General features: G+C 38.3%; 1 protein-coding gene across 3 annotated transcripts in view; it reads left to right on the forward strand.

Moving 5' to 3' along the window:
- dock4b (dedicator of cytokinesis 4b) overlaps positions 1 to 19566 on the forward strand; it is a gene marked incomplete at both ends in the record, with an annotated part of 117991 nt that overhangs the window by 36963 nt on the left and 61462 nt on the right. For all 3 annotated transcript variants that reach the window (XM_079263285.1, XM_079263284.1, XM_079263283.1), the window contains 8 exons: positions 629 to 684; positions 795 to 891; positions 1364 to 1512; positions 5537 to 5621; positions 12246 to 12397; positions 18477 to 18558; positions 18674 to 18734; positions 18857 to 18989. In XM_079263285.1, coding sequence (XP_079119411.1) covers positions 629 to 684; positions 795 to 891; positions 1364 to 1512; positions 5537 to 5621; positions 12246 to 12397; positions 18477 to 18558; positions 18674 to 18734; positions 18857 to 18989 — 815 coding nt within the window. The remainder of the gene's footprint in view (positions 1 to 628; positions 685 to 794; positions 892 to 1363; positions 1513 to 5536; positions 5622 to 12245; positions 12398 to 18476; positions 18559 to 18673; positions 18735 to 18856; positions 18990 to 19566) is intronic.

Consider the following 19566-nt stretch of genomic DNA (forward strand, 5'->3'; position numbering starts at 1 on the left):
GAAAACCTGCTAAAAAGTGATGTTCATGACAGCTTTTGCTAATGTGCCACCACTTGAAACCAATAATAACACCCTTTTCTGTTCTATAAACTAACCAATACACAAAATATAAATCACAATTTGTTATTAAGCATGCTGCAGAATAGACTAAAAAGAGCCGAGGGACCAATAAATGTGGCTTTTATAAGCTGCTGTGGAGTCAAATGCCATATATAAGCCAAGTGAGGAGTGAAGCGCGTGTTTTGACTCTCTGTGTTTGTGTGTGTGTGTGTGTGTGTGTGTGTGTGTGTGCGCTGCATTTATCCTCACATGCCTAAATCTAAGTTTTCCTTTGATCTCCTTAAATAAATAGGGACCAACTTGCAGGTTATTAGTGCCAGTTTGCACACACACACACACACACACACACACACACACACACACAAATTTTTAGTTTTCAACTAAATCCCACAGCGACTTGCTGTTATCGCTGTCTGTTCCCTTCTTCTTTCAATCTCTTACTAATCCACAAGCACACTTGGCGTTGTATTGATTATGTGCATCATTTTCTGTTGGGAAAAACAGTGAAATGCTGATGAAGCCAGGCGCAGAGAGTGTTCTAATTAACCCGTTTATCTTCTTTCCAAAGGGAATCTTCCCATCCAGCTATATCCACTTGAAAAACGCCCATGTTAAGAACAAAGGGTAAGTACTATCACGTTTCTCTCTGTTTCCATTTCTATGTGTGTGTGTGTGGCTTGTGGTTTAGGTCTGAACTGTGTTTTTGTGCTGGTGCCTGCGTATGTGTTTTGCAGGCAGTTTGAAACCGTCATCCCGGTTGAAGACTCGGTCATCACAGAGATGACGTCAACGCTGCGAGAATGGGGTGCCATGTGGAAACAGCTTTACGTGGTAAGAACTGCTTCACACAAACACATTAACACACTTTGCATTGATTTCAAATATCAGCGCTGCTTAGGCGGATTGCCTCTTACCATTCTCATGAAGGAAGTTGATTCGGGACTGGGAGATTAGCGGTCAAATATTTCTCTAACCCATTCATTTGTTGTATTGATTGTGTTTGTGGCCTATTAAGCTATCCGGCATGCTGATTTGGTTGAGATGATGAATACTGGCGTATCGAATGGGAATGCATTTGTGGCAAAATGCAGGAGCTAATTTACCATTTTACTTCTTAACTTGACAGGTTTTCAGTTATGATTTCAGGTAAAGGTGTTGACACATTAGTACACTTCCATCATCTTATTCCTTCTCTCCTTGTCAATTGCTCTTTCATTCATCTCCTTTGGGTCCTCTACTCAACCCCCCCCCCCCCCCCCCCCCCCATTTCTGTCTTGCTCTCCATCATTTTCACCTCCTGCAGAAGAATGAAGGGGATTTGTTCCACCGTCTTTGGCACGTGATGAATGAAATCTTGGACCTGAGGAGGCAGGTGCTGGTTGGCCACCTCACTCATGACCGTATGAGAGACGTCAAGCAGCACATCACAGCCAGATTGGACTGGGGCAACGAGTAAGTGGAAGTGCAGATGTTACCAACATGCTTCATGTTTTTTTTTTGTTTTTGTTTTTTTTTTCAAGTTATGTTTTTTGGTTGATTAATAATTAATCTTTTTCTTCTCCCTCTAATCATTCTTGTTCTACACTTTTGGATGGGTTTTCTCCACTGTCGTCAAACACTGGAGTCATTTTACAGACTTGCAGAAATCACATGGCAATGACCTGAAACTAGCTTCATCATGGCAGCGTTCTGTCAGCTTATTTTCTTTTGAGGCTTATTTCATTAACCCTTTAAAGCCAAGCATATCATATTTTATACAGAGATATTGTGCATCACTTTGTGGTAGAAACTTGACTCTAAACTCTCTTGTACACTGGCCTCATGTCCTCTTGTGGAGACCAGAAAGCAGAAAACTACACTACAATCATTTTGACCGATCACATAGTGACCGATGAGGACAGAATACATGAAACACAACTGTTTTACAAAGTGAAGTTGCTTTTTATTCGGAATGCAAAGATTTATCAGCAACATGGCTCCAGTTGATATCTTGTATTTTTTATTTTTATTATTATTTATGTTTTATATAATTTTTTTTTACAGTTAATACAATTTTATGCTTATATATTTTATGCTTTCAATCAAATTCTCACAAACAATTTGTTCTGTTTTCTGTGTTCATTTCTTGCATGTTTCAGTAAGTTTTCAGTTTGCTTTTCTATGTGTGGATAAAACTCATTTTTACTTTTACTTCTGTTCAGATTCTCTCGTAGAGGTTTTTTTTTTCTTTTTTTTAAAAAGTTTTCTCACATCAGGCAAATACTTTTAAGTTGAATTATTTACAAGCTTGTGTTTGGTTGAAAGGTGCATTCAAGGGTGCATTTTTTATTTTTCATTTATTTGTTTTTTCATATAATTTCTCTAGAACTTCCTCCAACTCTTCCACAATTGGGGTATTTGACTTTCTTGATAACCCTTTTTTTTTTTTTTTTTTTTTGTATCCTGTCGCAGCATCCATTTTTTAAATCACATAGACAAAGACACTGAATTTAACCCGGTTTGGTGTTGTGGTGGCCCATCCTCCACCACTTCATAAGGTTATTATTATGACAGTACAGACAATAAGAAGTAACTTCCAAACTACAGTTGCTGCTCACATAAAAAGGTTGCAAAAAATCAAAGAGAGACAACAGTTTATCCACTCCATAAAGGTTGTCACAATCTGTTTTCCATTTTCATATAATGTTACTGGACTGGATGTTGTGTGAGGACGAAGTCTGGAAGAAGCACATCCAATACTGCTGGATGTGTCCACATCATTTATGCTAATGTATGTATGAATTATTTCATGCGGCAGAATAATTTAAACTCTGCACAAACAGCTGATAGATGTGTTTTGATTCAAATGGCAAACCTATCATCGCCCACAATTTACTCTCTGCAATAAGGGCGCCAAGTGGACGCCCTTAATGTGGATCCTTAGTCACACATTATGAAATTGTTTCCAGAACACCAGGGATTATTCTGCGAATTTTATAATGTGTGATGTGTGTCTCCTATTGAATAAATGAATAAAATAAATCCAACTTTATGTCCATACTGAGCAACAACCTGCAGAGACTTTTGAGTCTCTTAAATGTTTTTAAATCATCTTCTGGGGAAGTGGAATAATCAGTCTAAGAACTTATGATACTTTGTTGAATTACCCAAAGTAACATAAGACATGTTTGCAGTTCATGAACCACAATGAATCTACTTGTCCTGTCAGCATGACCTCAGAATTGGTTTTTTATTCATCTCTACCAAAGGACCTTAATGCTTTTCACACTCGGTTTGACACCAGCGGCACCATCCCTGCTGGCAAACTGGAACAAGAGTACAGTAGATGCACTATAGAACTATCTATAGTTACACACACCCTCACCTCCATCCTCCATCTCTTCTTGAATCAGGCGAATGCTCCCTCTTGCTTCAAACATTAGACACAGTGGGATTAGAAATCAACAGGGTCCCTAGATGTGCACATCATTGAGGAGCTCACATGGACCACCCACACCACTGCAGTTATCAAAGCTGCCCACAAAAAAACTATTTTTTTAGGAGACTTAAGACTTTTGGCCACCACTCTGTAGTCCTTCTCCTGGAGCAGCAATGAGAGAGTCCCGACTGGCTCCATCACCTCTTGGTTCAGCAGCTGAAAGGAAATCCCTCCAAAGTGGGAATACATTTCCACATCTTTGAGTCCAGATGCCGCAAAGAAAATTCTGACTCGCCGATGGGCTCTTCACCCCTGCTGTCTTGCAGGTGTTGCCACAGCAGCCATGCACAGACTACCAAACTGAAAAACAGCTTTTATCCCTCCGTAGTCCGTAAACCAAACAATTAGACACCTTCATCTACAGTTTTATGTGTTCATGCACATTTTTTTGTTGTCTTTTTTGGCATTAATGTGTTTCTTTTATTATTATTATTATTATTATTACTTGGAGCTTATTTTGAGCTTACTTTTATTCCTATTTTTTTTTCATTTTTTTGTGCAGACCTTTCTGAGCTCATGTAGTCTTCTTGTTTATATCGCTTGAGTTTCATTTTAGTTCTCTGAACGGCAGCCTTGATGCAGCTGTTTTGCTGCCATGTGCATGACATTAAATTTCTTCTTGATCTTGATATTATTAAAAGTCGAAAAGTTTTTTGTCTCTCATCTTTGCCCCAGTTTCTTGTTTGACAAATTTTGCAGCTTCTTCTGTTTTGTAGTTCTTTCTGACTTGCTTTGCCCTTACTCTTCTGGCTTTATTTGTCACCAACCCTTCCCTGTGGGCATGCTCCTCCCTTTTTCCTTTTACACTCTCTTCATCTGTCTGGTTCTTTTCCCCTCTTGTACCACTCCGTGCCTTTGAGTTATAATGAAAGAAGACAACAAAACTGCTCAAATCTTGTGTCATGTTCTCACCCTTTCTCCTTTATTTTCTTGTTTCTGTCCCTCCTCAAACAAACACACATTTCCTACCCAGAGGAGGACGCAGTGAGGAGTCTCTTGCTGTCAACTGCTTACAGGGGCCTCTTGCTTTTGTTGTTGAAAAGGAGACATGTTTTCGGGGATCGTTTCGGTCCCACTCTGAGGGGAATACTTGAGAATCTTGAGTTAGGACTATTGATGGGAAACAACAAAGAAGAACCAAGATTGGAGGATGGAGAAGAAAATAAATGGATGGAAGTATCAGCTGGAAGGATGCGAAAAGGAAAAGAGTCATAGTTAGAGGCTAAAGAGAGATTTTTCTGTTTTCAATCAGATATTTCCAATCTTGGCAAGTGAACAATGCGTCAGAGTTATATCAAGGAATATTGGAGGTTGCCTGACAGATAGGGCTGTCACGGTAACAAATTTTGCCATGCGATTAATTTTCTCAGAAATGATTGCTATAGACAATAATATTGCGCTGAGTAATTACTGTTGCCATTTTGAGATAATTTTCAACTAAAATAACAAAAATGCCATAATAATGCAAGTACACCCTTTAAAGATCAACATACTTTAATCTCTACAGAACATGAAGCTCGATGTGCAAACTAGACTTATCCAGTTCCCAGTCTGCTAAAACACATCAAGATTTCTCCTGGCAGCGTGGTTTTCTGGAACATATGGTCTCTGAACACCATGCAACACAGTTACACAGTCCATGGTCAGGCCCATAAAAGGGGACATGTTTGGACTTGACCAGAGGTGGAATGGTGAAATTGAACAACATTAAAGGGTAACATGGCTTTACCAACCACACTGTCTGAGTGCACACCATGTTGCACTGCCATGTGTCGTTAATATGTTGAAAAGAAAGTCAAATAAAAATGATTGCGTCCGTCAAACTTATTGCACACATTTTTTTCCTATCGTACGATTAATAGACTTATTGCTTTTTGCGACAGGCCTACTGACAGCATGGATTTGCTTCACTTTCCACAACATATAATGGGAAGTGAATTAGCCTTCCGTGTCATTTTTAGCTCATCTGTCCGGTCTGTGTGTCATTTTGTGTTTCAGACAACTTGGTTTGGACCTGGTCCCCAGGCAGGAGTTCAGCATGGTGGATCCAGATGAAATCAGCGTCACAGAACTGTACAGACTGGTGAGCTGCTTTACATATATTTCTGTTTATCAATCATGTAGTAGGTGATGAGGAGATAAGCATGTGTCTCTTCTGAAATGCCCAATTTTTTATAGTAAATCTGCTCCCAAATCTTGATGTTTATGTGAACTTTACTCTTTTTTTTTTCTTTTCTTATTCTTTTAACTTATAAATGAAGGTCTAAGAAGCCATTAATACTAATTCTATCTTTGCTTTTACTATTTAGAGATTTGTCAAAGTCACGTAGTTTAAAAACCCAGATTTTATACTGGATTAAACGTAGAATAGAGGTCATAGCAGTGGACATGTGGATGCATTTAATACAGCAGTATAACAGAAGACATCCTCTACTTCCTGTTCTTTATTTGGTAAAAGTTCATGTTCAAATTTGGGAGCTTCTTCTCCTTCAGCGATCATGTGGAACGCATGACACACACGCTTCTACTTGCCTTTTTTATACAGAAAAAAACATTAAATTTGGATGCTTTATTTAGGAGGATGGAACATACAACCTAGTAGGGTGGAAAACCGTTCACTAAATAAAAAATGTCTTGAAATCATGGCTTATGAATGAACTGTGCCTTCTGTTGCTAGTTGTTTTCTTCATTTTGTTGTCACCTTGTTGCATACTTTTCTTCTGCACTTGTTTCTGATTGATTAGTGTCACATACCTTCTATTTTGACAAATAGACCCTTTAAAATTAGAGCGTGCGTTGGGAAGCATTGAAAGCATACTGTTGTCACTTGCTTAGAAAATGTGTCAAAAATGACAGACAGGAATAGACAGATCATAAGTGAGGGTTTCTCTTACATAAATCATTCTTTATTTTGACTGGTTAGTGAGAAAAAGGTAGATTTGATACAACTGTTTGCATCCTAACCAGTTTTCAGCTCACCTTACTCTGACCATTGAAAGAAAAAAAGACTGGTTTTACACGAACAATTCTACAGGATTCAGAAGAAGAATAAAAGTTGCTCACACAAAAGCAGCTGTCTTTGTACAAAGACATCTCAACAAGAAACTTTTCACCTGATTACATTCAGTCTCAAGATGCTATTATTATTTATATTTTTTTTTTTGCACTTTTTCATTTTAAGTTTTATAAAAATCAATCCATTATTGCCAGCTATTTTTATAAGCTCTTTCACCAAGTTGGTAAATACAAGAATTGATTGTACGAACCTGTACTGCTGAAAAACCTGAAGCTTTCACTTTCTGCAGTATATTCAGAATCCCAGTGGGGGTTGTTCTAATAAAAAAACAAAACAAAAAACAAAACAATTCTTTGACACTGGACAAGGTGTTATAAAGGAGCTTTCTGATGGCAGAATAGTTTTGCTCTGCCCATGTAGTTGCAGGTAAAAGTTGTTTGACACAAGGCACAATAGTTATAGATAATATAATCTCAATATATATTTAGGATTAAGAGCCATCTTTAACTTTAAAGGCTTCCTTTGACTAAACAAATGTGATGTTTGATGTTTAGTGAGCAACTGATATCAGTCTTTGTCTTCACACGAAGCATCACTGATGGACTGGAATGACCTTGCTTCCATATTTTTTGCACCATCCTCCCTTTCCCTACTGTTTCCTCCCTAATTGTCGTCCTCACCTTCTCCAAGTTCCAACCGCTGTTACCGTGGCAACTACTTCCCTGCCCCGATAAAGATTGGGGAGAATTATATCACACATGCTCACACACCCAGTGTTGTCGCTCCCTTCAGAGGGGTAATTGAAGCTCTTAATCCATCTGTTTCTTCTTTTTTTTTTTTTTTTTTTTGTCAAAACAAAAGCAGCCGTTGAAGGCATAATGCACCTCTATTAAATGGTGTTCAAAATGAGAAAATGACGGTAATTCCTCTAAAGCGGGAGGAGATGAAGAGACGGGCATTCCTTGCGGCTATCTGCACAATAAAACTCACAAAGACACAACCCGCCATGTAAATGAGTCTAAATGACAAATATTTTGCTGTTTGTAGTCATGTGAAAGGAGGGGGGGGGGTGTCTTTGTTTTTGGGTTTTTCTCAACTGCTGAGCTGTGTTGTAATTAAATTGAGCTGGGGATTACCTAGTGAGGGTTTGTGTGTATGTTCGTGTGCGCAGCTGTGTGCTGGATTGAAGTCTGAAGGACTTGTGTACAGTGTGAGAAGAAAGCAAGAGTTAGAAGGAGGAGGAAAAGGTTGTTGTCACCTGTACGCCCATTATTTTCGACCCGAACTGCAATGCAGGCTAAAGTTGTGGTGAAGGAGACTGCAAAAATAAATACATAAGAGAGAGATTAGGAGGGCATTGCTGAAGATGGTGGGAAAAATATGACAGTAATCAAGTGATATGTGCAAATAATTATTATGAAATTAAATTAATACTGAAAAAACAGGACCCATTTATGATTTGCTTTTTTGGTTTCCACAGTTTCTTCTTTTCACACTTAATTGCTTTATTAATTTCTCTTTATATTATCTCGTTCATTTTCTTGTCCTTTCACACATTTTATTTTTTTTAATCTTTTTTGGCAACTGTAAAGCCAGATAACTCTTGTAAGTGTAATGTAAACAACAACAAAACACAATTTCCTGTTTGTTTTAGTTTTTTTAATAGAAAAGACAATGACCTACGAGCTATAAAGCAACACTGCATACGTTTCCAACCTTAAAACTTTGTGTTTTTAGCTCATTTTAAAGGTACACTGATATTGATTATATTAGTACTTGAGTGGTCATTGCCACACTTCACAGCTCTATGTTTCAACCAGAGCATCACATGACGACTGCATTTTGTTTTGTGGCACTGCATCATGCTAGCAACTGTATATCAAAACACCACAGTTTGAAACAGGAAAGAAACTCAGAAAAAAACACTGGAAAATGAAAGAGAAAGGAGCATAGACAGCGTTAATATATACTGGACTGGTTATTACCCGCTGGAGGGAGACTTGATGCAAGCTGGTTGATAACATGGTTTTCTTAGGAAGCACCAAAGTGCAAAAAAAGTTCAGTTGTGCTGCTTAAAGAAAATGAATATGTAGCAATCAAAAATAGTTTAATTTACAGATTAAAAAAAGAGTTGTTTGCCATTCACGGCCAGCCTCCTGAGAGCCGACTCCTATGAGTGTTAAAATTTTTAAAAAAAAAATCAATATACTTTTGCAAATTCATAATCAGCTTCCGCCCTGCGATGGACTGGCAAGCTGTCCAGGGTGTGCCCTGCCTGTTGCCCAAAGCAAGCTGGGATAGGCTCCAGCTTCCCCGCGACCCTGAATTGGATTAAGCGGTTCAGAAAATGAATGAATGAATAATCAGCTTCCCTTTCATCTTTCCTCATCCACTCGCCATGGAAACGTTTCTGCATCGCAAAAGCAAGTGAACCTCAGTTTTTTTTCTTAGAGACTGGCATCAGTCCAGCTCTCAAGTGGAGCAGGCTGAAGTTTAAATCCCTCTGTGGTTAAGTCTCAGGTGGATCACACAACTGTGATGGTTTACTCCGACCTGGTCATGTGGTAGTGACATTTTTCCTGTGACTTCACTTTTCGTTGAAGGCGTGCACACACATTTCAGATTCCTTACATGTAGCTTCTTTTTTCACAAGCTCAAAAGGATGGAAAGAAGCTTGAATAAAGATGTAGAAGTAAAGTATATGATATAAAAGGTCTAGAAGCTTGCCTGTGGCCTTAGCTTGACCTGTTTCTCCTCATAAGGAAACTTCAAAGCTTAAATCATTCTGCCTGCTCTGCCGCATGCTATTCAGAAAAACATCACTCAATAAACATAAAAAACGACCACGTTCTTCTTTGTTCAGCCATTTCTCTGCCTCTCCTTGTCCACAGCATCACTTGTTGCCAGTAGGGATGCCAGGCTTTCATATCATGCTTTGTGTCTAGTCATGCTAAAGCTGTCACATAACCACAGACTGTTCCCAGCGGGCAGCTTTACTGACACTGAAAATAACCTCATAATAAAATCCCACAGCATAAATTAGGCCTTGCCTAGACCTAGTCATTTTACGTCAAACCCAGGAGCTCAGCCCTGTTTTGTATAAAAACACTTTGTGAAAGACAGTGTCTTTTGTTGTTGGATCATTAAAACATTGCTTTCTGTCTGGGATCTCAGTCAGATAGGGAAGTCACGGCAAACAAAACATATTCATCATTTTGACAGCTTATTGTAATTGTAGAATGATTTGTGATTGTCTCATGTTTTGAGCATGCTGAAGTCTTTCGCGCATGTCAGTGGTATTTTCTATATTTACAGTACAGCCAACTGTTGACTGAAGCATAGTATTTTTGCAATATTTATTTCTATCTTGCAATATCTTACATTTTACAATAGCATGTAAATCAAGTTTAAGAGATTTTCTGCAAAATATTATTTGTGTTTATGATTAGAAACCAATTTTTTTTATTCCACTTTATTATTCATCTTTTAGGTTTAAATTTGTGACATTGTGACATAGTCCTGCCAGAAAGGATTCTGCACCTTTGGAAATATGATTGTAAGGTTATATAAATGTTATACTAATATAGCGTGTATTGTCAACTCAGGAGTCAATATTTTGTTATTTTTAGATTTCATTTCCCATCACTACAATATATTGACACACAAATGTGTAAAACTTTTCCTTCTTCATTGACTATTTTGTTCTGAATTGGATCGTATACTTTGAACAAAATTATCGAGCATTAGAGTTGAAGTTGGCAGGAAACACATTCATTTAGAGAATGCTAATCAAGAAGTAGGGACTTTCTCGCAGTGTTTTTTTTTCTGTAGTCCATCCCCATTTTTGGTCCTAAAATGTAATATTTTTAAGGCGCTTCCTCATTTTTGTCGCATATGAACCTTCTGTCTTTTACATGGTACATAGTGATGCCATATTGAAGCTGTTTCTTCTTGAATATATCTTCTTATCACATCTTCAAATGTAGTGTTGACAAGCTACATGCCAGCTCTAATTAGCAACAGCTAACTAACTTAGCTTAATGGGGAATGAAGGCAAGAAACATGGTTTAGAAGTTGTTCAATAGGCAATACTGAGAGCCCGGTCCAGGTCTGGGAAATATGACCGGGCATATACCCCGGTATCAAATGAAATAGGTGTTTGAAACTTAAAAAAGAAAAAAATAGGATGACGTAGATGGAGGCTTTTGCTTCGGAGCGCTTTTCTTCAGTTGTTCTGCCAAGCTAACAAGCTGTGGCTTCATGTTAGCCAAATATATTCACATTTAAATTCATTGTTCATCATCTTCTTCAGCTTTTTTTAAGCACATGATTCTTTTAAGTTAATAATATTTATTCAAATATGCCATTAAAAATAAAAGCTCACGTTATAAATAACGGACAATGCAGATGAAACCTCGACTAAAATTGAGAAACCTACTTTTTTAAAAACAATATGTCAGGTTAGTTCACTCTTATCAGCCAATTAGGGGTGTAGCATGAACCACTTTACTCGTATTTCATGGGGGCACATCATTTTTGTTTGGTTGGTTTGTTTATATCCTTCCATCTGCTTCCTCTTTCATCCCCTTTTTGCCCTGTAGTTTGTTTTACAACACAAATGAATGTGAGGCAAAATTTGGCTGCATCTCTAGAGGCCATCTGGTGCTGTTTCTGTTTCTCTGTGTGTGTGTGTGTGTTTGGATATTGATGGCAGAATGGTATGAACCTCTTATACTATAAACAGAGCTAGAATGTGCACACTGCTCTGGGTGGTATTTACAACAATATGTTGTGCTGTATGAGGTCTTATTGATCTTTATAAGGCCGCACTTAGTTGTGACATTTCCTTTGCCTGAATCATTGTGCCTTTTGCTCCTGTTTCTAAGCTTCAGCAACTATCTAAATGGAGTGAACACACACTTATTTCTCTGCATCGAGAAAATAATACTCCTCCTAAAGAAATACAGCTGACACGATCTTTAACTTCCAGTAGTTAGAGTTGTAGAATGTATTAGATGCATATTTCTAAGTAAAAAGGCATTTGTAAAAATGTTTTGGTGAAAAAAATCCTTTTATAGATCATTACTACAATAGATTAGAAGGCCTTTGCCCACCAACGTGTACAATACTACATGTAACCTTTATTTAATTACTTGGCATCAAGATGGCAATACTGCTAGAGAGAAACTATCACTTCAGCTTAAAACTTTTCATTTGAGCCTTTAGTTATGTTGGCACCCTGAAAAATTACATGTTTTTATAACTTTATTTATATAAACAAAATCTAAGTCTGAGGCTGTTTTTGTTGTGTTGAAATAATATATGCAAAGCAGAATATGCTTCCACCTGTGAGATGTCTCATGTGGATGTTATTTATCTTCAACCTGGAAGTTGTACATTATAGACTAGGGCTCATGAATTAATATTAAAAGGAACATAAGCAAATATGTCTTCCTGCCTGACTTTTACTGTTTCCTAATCTTTGAACCTGCAATTGAAGATCTTTCAGGATGTAAAGATGAAAAAATTGAATTACTTTTCCTCTTTTTTTTTTTTTTTTTTTTTTTTTTTTTTTTTTACCTTTTCTTTTTTATCTTTTACATGACAACTTCTAAGAACTTGCACGAAACATTTCCGCAGACTTCTAAAAAAAAAACCTTATTTCTGCTAATTTCCTCCTCTCTGCTATAGATGGAACATCGACATCGGAAAAAGGAGACCCCCACTCCTGCTAGTACACATCATTTGTTCGTGCATGTAAAGAGTTTGATGAGCGCCAACCTGGGGGAGGAGCTGGAAGTCTTCTTTCACATTTATGATGGACGAGAGAACCGGCCAATCAGGTAACACCTACAAAAAAAGAAGAAAGATTATTTTATGTTTTTATTTAGTCAATATTGGTGTGTATGCATGCATGTCCATACTATATCTATTTGTATTGCAAATAAGGGGGACTAAGGTTGGTAAGCGCAACTCTGATGTCAAGAAGACTGTTCTTCTTATACACATGACAATGTCTTACATAAAGCAGGTTGTTAAAGTGCACTTGAGTACATAAAAGTGGGCATGGCTGGACTTTTTGTATGTCTGTGCTGTCCACATGAAAGAGTTTGTGTCTCAGTGTGGCCACTTGTGTATTTTAAATGCACGTTCATACCAAAAACAAAGAAAAAAACACATCTTCTTGATGGGTGTCACCCAAATAAAGAGACTGTGTTAAAGCTTCCTTGTTTCACAGTTCAAAGGGAAAAAAAATCAATTTCACGTCACAGACGGAAGGATTTGTCAGGAAAAGGGAAAATGAATGCAATGAAAAATGAGCACAGCAACAGTGAAATTTTCTTTTGATATGTCATGCTTTTGTGACAGTTTTCTTTGCCCTGCGGTATCAGATCACAGGAATAACTGTGTCTTTGATGAGAGCTGTTTATAAATGATGCAGCATATAATAATTCCAGGTCAGTTTCAGTTGTGATCAAATGAATTATTAATCAACATCGCTGACAAGTGTCTTTAAAATGTTCCCTTGGAATTGGATCGTGTTATCACCACTATTTTGTCAAAAGTTCAGTGAGGCACAGATGTATCGAGGCCTAATTTGTGTATAAATTTTTAATGGATCAAGGAATCAGTGCAACTTTTTGTTAAAATAAATTGGATATAAACACGATTTAGTTTTACATAACTTATGTCCACTGCAATTTTGTCTTAATGTTGTTTTGTCTTCAGGAGTAGCTCTCTTGGTGTCTTTAGGCATGTTGGAAAGCTTTTCTTTGGCTGTTGCTGCATTTTGTGTTATTCTATAATGAAGATTATTTAACACCACTTCAAGGATGTTCATATCTGGGTCGTGGATTCATCACTACATACTTGTTGTCACTGACTTTCAGTCTACGCTATGATCAATTTATAGGTGCAAAATTATTGCTTAATGCATTTCAAAGTAATATCTTTGGCACATTTTTGTAAATGCAAATAAAAATCACAACAAATGTGTTTAAGAAAAGGGGCTGGTAACAAAATATCTCAAGATAATGTTTGAAATAATTTCTTTGCTAAATGGTCTCATTTGTGGGCACAACACTGGTTCATACCTTATTAATCATATACAATTATGGGGCAATGTTTCCATATTTTGCAATGATTTGATAGAGATTTAAAGCTACAGCGCCATCATTCCAAAAATATTTATATTCATTCTTAAAATGTGTTGTTTTCCTTCTTTTTTGAAGGGATATTTGAAATATTTCCATTTTGACCATGTTCCATCGACATTTATTCTTCACCAGTAACTCGTATACTGATATTTAGACACATTAATCTCCCAAGTGTTCCCCTCACTATGACTCCAAAAAACTATTCCAAAAGACCTTGTGGTTACAGAGATATACTCATTTTATTATGGGTATGCAATTTTCAAGCAGAGCACAAGGTTCAAAGAATTAATTAGAAAGCAGCATATGTCCAGGAATATCAAAGAACTCATGCTAAAAAAGGGCTATTTGAAAGGAAAATATATAATAAAAATTGTGGGTACTACAGCTCTCAAGAAACCAGGTTGTCTTTTTGCAGGATGTGTTATGAATGCTAAATGCTACAAACAAAGCACTTGTGATTCAAACATTTGAATACTTTTCTAATTATTCTTGTAATCTTTTGTCACTCACATAAAAATTCTGATGTAAAATGTCCATCCTTCTGCACTTTGTTGTAAATTACTGTGCAGTTCCGCAATATTATGTTGAATCTTTCTCCACATTGCTATTACTTTTCTTCTTTTTTGTCTTTTTCTTTCTCTCCGTCTTCTTGCTACTTATAAAGTTTGAGTACCTTTGCCATGCATGGATATTTACAGTCCATTATTTTTATATTGCAGTTGCAGGGTGCTCGCTCCAGCAGAATTAAGTCTGCTCTAATTGTACTAAAACATGTCATTAAACAGCAGCTTCAGAAATTTAGCCTGCAACTCAAACACAGTCAGAAATTGGGTGCAAACACACCATAATGAAAAATATATACGCAGCTCTAGATTTCTATTTCTACAAGTTTCAGGGTCAGTCAGGGGCTTGGAAAATTGGGCTTTGAATGTTCTGTGTATTTGCATCAGTTGTCTTGTTGGAATATCTCACAGTGGCAGCTCGCCAATGTTGTCTCTCACTGTCTGGTCCCATACACAAACATGCGCACACACACACACACACACATTTACACAATGTACCTGGCGGAAAGCCATGTCGCTGCCGCTCCATTCTGTGCTGGTGGGTTTTCTGGATGTGTGTCAGTCTGTGTGAGACCAGATGGGGGTCTGACCCGTTGTCCCTGTACCATGCCAACACGAGCAGCCTCTGTGCACCACGGCAGCTTCTTTGTGTTCAGTACAGACTCCTTGTCAGGGCCTTCAGCAGGACATGCAACCACACACACAGTTTGCTGCTGTACCACAGTCACACTGATCATGTTGCTTTTAATTTCTCTGGAGGGTTTAACACCATTCCAAAGCAGACGTGCACCACACAGCACTTCACGCGGCCCCTAAAAGGACCTTGTGTGTGTGTGGCTCTGCTTCTTTACCTGTTAGCATCAGTGTTACTGAAAGAGTCTCTTCATCAGAGGGGGAGGGGTAGTTGGAAAGCAGCAGTTAATTTCTACAGCATTTTACATGTCAGTTCCTCATCATCCCAACGCCCTTCATCACTCAAGCTTACGGTTTCTAATGCAATCATCAATATCAGGACTGGGAATAGCAAGTGCCGTGAAAGCCCAGAGGGGAGGGAAATCGGCCATTCACGTTATGCTAATGCAAGCTGTGATAGAGGCAGATAAGGTCCCGCTGGGGGACATTGGTCTCTTTAGCTCTGGTGATCAACATGCTGCAGCTGCGAGGGGGAAGAGTCTGCGGCCGGCGAGGGCACGTTGAATAAGGAGAGACTTCCGTGTCTGTGTTTGCAGGAGTGGGCTGTTAATTGGCAGTTGGGGGTTTCAACAATACACTGCTAATTAGGGTTCGAGAAAGCGTGCGCAAAAGTCTCGTGTCTAATGCAGAGGAATCCGCCTCCATATGGTCGGATAAATGGCGTGGAAAGTTGGAGGGAGCAGCTAATGAGGAACAACAGCCTCTATATCAAATTGGCCCTCAACTAGCATGTTCATTCCAGTACAGTTCATTAAAAGGAAAGCTTTACTGAAGGAATACACATATAAAAAAGTCATAAGCATTTGTATAATTAATAATGAGCAGCTTAATTAATTCAGACATGGGCACCCACTGCCCTACAAAACATGAAATTACAGCGCAAGCAGTAGCCCCTTATTTACACCTCCCTAATAGCTATTGAGTTTGAGTCAGGAGATAGCTCAAACTATTACAAAACTGTCCAATTCAGCGTTAAGTAAAGTTATTAGATCTGTCAGAGTGTATTCCGCTCGTGTGTGAAGGGGCCTACAGTAGCTCTCAAAGCTAGCAGAGCCAGCAACTTGGCTTATTGTCAGCCGCTGGTGCATTACAAGGTTTTCTCTCTGCCTATCTGTAGACTGTGAAAGTCACCTAACTGGATTAGTCCTCAGCTCGCCAGCCAGCATGACAGTGGCCCAGCAGGATGTCTCTGCCGCCTCGCTTAGATCATGCAATTTTGAGAGAGAGGATGAAGTACAAAGAGAATGGAAAGGCTATCTGACTTCGTCCTTTCTGTTTTTGGGTGAAATTGACTTAAAAAGGGGGTCAGGGGGACTTTTGAAACCACATTTTTGTTTCACAGACAGTTGATTCCCTCGTATGAAGCAGCTCTTGGGTTTGGACACTATGTTCCGTTATGTGCCATGTGCTTCAGCTTCCATTGAAGACACAAGACTAAAGTGTTGCATTTAAATTTGGATTATTTTATACGTCTTGTCTGTCGGTATCTAGCAGAATTCTTTACAAGGAAACCTTCATGGCCTTTTATGTAAAGTATCACAGATGAAGGGGTTTCCAGTGGTCATCATATTATTATTTGGACTCTTATGGATTCTCTCAAAAACACATAAGTCTCAGTTCTGTTCTCAGTTTGAAAAGGTTTGGAGTTGTCCTGATTTAGCTACCATCACAAAATGATTATCAAATGTTTTTTTTTGTTTTTTGTTTTTTTTTTTTAGAAGGACAGCTATTAATGTTTCTGAAATTCAACTTTATTTATGAAGCACTTTTAACAGTTAAGAGCAGTGTAAGTACTTTATGATAAAAACTACAGTTTATATACAATGAAAACATTAGCAGTCACACACTCAGTGTGTCACAAAACAGGTCAAATCAGACACACACAAGCTAAACACAGATATGGTTTCACCCCCTACCCAACAACCCCACTCTAGAATAAACAGCCTCTAAGAAATAAATAACATTAAATAAATGTGTCTTTGTACCAATGAGGAAACATTATCCTAGGGGATCTATTGACACCAAGAGTCATCCCACCTACAATCACAGAGGTCATTACCATGCGATCCACCTAGATCAGGGCCGACCATGCCTACACCAGAACCATAAGGCTGCCGTGCAGGGTCCTGACCATTCTGACAAGTACAGTCACCACGGCAACAACCACACAGTCAGAGCAGGTAAAGCTACTGATGTAGATGACCCCTATGAGGAAAACAGTGGCATGGAAAAATAAAAAAATAAATTAATTAAAACTAAAATCCACTCAAACTAAAAATTGTAGCAACAAATAAGATAAACATTTATGGATACATATAGAAGAGTTAATATAAATCAAGGGTTTTAAATACAGTATATATAATTTCAATGAATAAAAAAGTCAATAAATAAAAAATACTAAAATCATGTTAATAAAGATGAATTATTTTAAAAGTAAATAAATAAATTACATTAAAAAAAAGCGTGTTTGCTAAACTAAAAAGGTTGGTGTTGAGCCACATTTTAAAATCTAAAGGTCCTCATAGTCCTTAGGACCTCAGACATGCTGTTCCATGAGTGAGGATTGTAGTGATGGAATGAGGCCTCGCTGTAAGTTTTAGTTCGTACTTCATATCATCTTGTTTGTTGTTAGAGGACCTCAGGGTCTGCAGTCATAATTTAATTGAAAATAAGATCAAAGACCATTAATACATGTATTAACAACTAAAACAACCAGAAAATCAATCTGGAAACAGCCAAAGAGCAAAAGCAAATATTTTAAAACTGGTGTAATAAGCAACGAGTCCTCATTGTGATTCACAACAGTCTGCCAAAACTTTGCTAAAAGTTAAACTAAAGTGTTGTCTAAGCACGAGAAGCAAAAAAATCAAATAGTATGGCATTGGCCGTATCTGTGATGGCAACCCGGCCCTCACAGTCAGGGTAATAACATTCCTGCTGGTTGTTTTTATTTTCAAATAGACCTACAATTATGCTGTTTGGTAAGTAATCAAATCAGTAAAATATCAGTTTTTACCACCATGTACTGGGTTTTTCTTAAGCTTCACGGTTCCAAGAACATTTTTGGTTTTGACCCATCACCATTTTTGACATCAGTCCTGCGTCTTGCATGGAAACCGTCAGATTTCTGACTACTCAACAAGACATTTTTATCCAGCCATGGAGAAGTCACATGTGAATGCACATGTCAAACAGTTTCCAGACGATCCGCGATGGGGATTTGGTTCAAGCTTTCCACGTCTTCTTTCCCTCTCTCTTTGTCGCCGCTCTTTCTCTGCCCCTCTCCCGCATCATATTCTGTTTCAAGATGTCAGACAGCTTAAGTGAGCAGTTTGAACTTTGAAGTGACTCCTCCACTGCTCACTGTAAGGCAGTTGACATTTCTGACATTTTTTCTAATGGTTATTCACTTCCTGCGGCTTGGACCCAGTTGTTTACTTTTGTATGACACTCAGCCATCACTCTTGACCTTGTGTGCACTTCTCCTCCCTCTCTCCTCTCTTGTACAGTGAAAGGTTCTTTGTCAGGCTGAATAAGAGTGGGTTGCCCAAGTCGCCAGAGAAGACAGAAAGACAATGCACGCTATTTGTGGTGAGTAGTGAACATGACTTTGTGTTTTATGAAGATTGACAAGGAGTTATTTAAAGCTTTGAAAACTGGCTCATCACACACACCATCCTGTATTTGATCCTGCGTTGTGTGTCAGGATTTGGGAAGCAGTGATCTACGGAAAGACGTCTACATTGTCGTTCACATCATCAGAATAGGTAGGGATTTGAGCTGCTTCTTGTTTCTTTCGATCTTTGTACATTTTGAAATCTGGAGAGCTTTAATAGTTATGCTGCTCTCACCATGGGTACCACTTTGTGTGTCTGGTGTGTGTGTGCAGGGAGGATGGGAGCAGGAGAGAAGAAGAACCTGTGCAGCGTGCAGTACAGGCGGCCGTTTGGCTGTGCTGTTGTCAGCATTGCTGATCTTCTCACTGCTGACTCCAAGGATGACCACCTGCTTAAGGTTTACGCGTAAGTACCTGTTAGGAATCATTCTTTCACTGAATTCATTGGTTTGAATCAGGTTGATTTATGCTTGATCGGCATGAAAGCTCATTGAGTATAATGATGAATGTCTGCAAAACCTTAAAAATGAAAATGAGAATACAGTTTTGTTGGATCTTATTAGGGCTGGGCAATATGACTAAAATCTCATATCCCGATATAGCTCATTTTATATCTCCATAACGATATACATAACTTAAAGTTGTCTGTATAAGTTTGTGTCAGTCATCAGTTATGTGTCAGATGGGCTTGGTAATGACAGCAGTGATCTCCTTCCATCTGGGGGAACTATGGTTGTATGAGTATCACGGGTAAATACCTGTTGCAGCGTTTGTGTCTGGAGTTTATTATAAGTGCTTTCGCTACCACTTGATGCTGCTTTTGGCCGTTGACTCTTCTTTGTTCTGTATTCTTTATCCTGATTCTTGCACATGTGACAAAATGAGTTAGCTGTGTTGGGGTCCGTTGTCGGGATTGTGAGTTTGTCTGTTGTCGGTTCCACGTTGGTCTTTTTATATCCAAACTGCAACCTTGCAACAGAAAC

Source organism: Telmatherina bonti (assembly GCF_933228915.1).
Source record: "Telmatherina bonti genome assembly, chromosome: 23".
NCBI lineage: Eukaryota > Metazoa > Chordata > Actinopteri > Atheriniformes > Telmatherinidae > Telmatherina > Telmatherina bonti.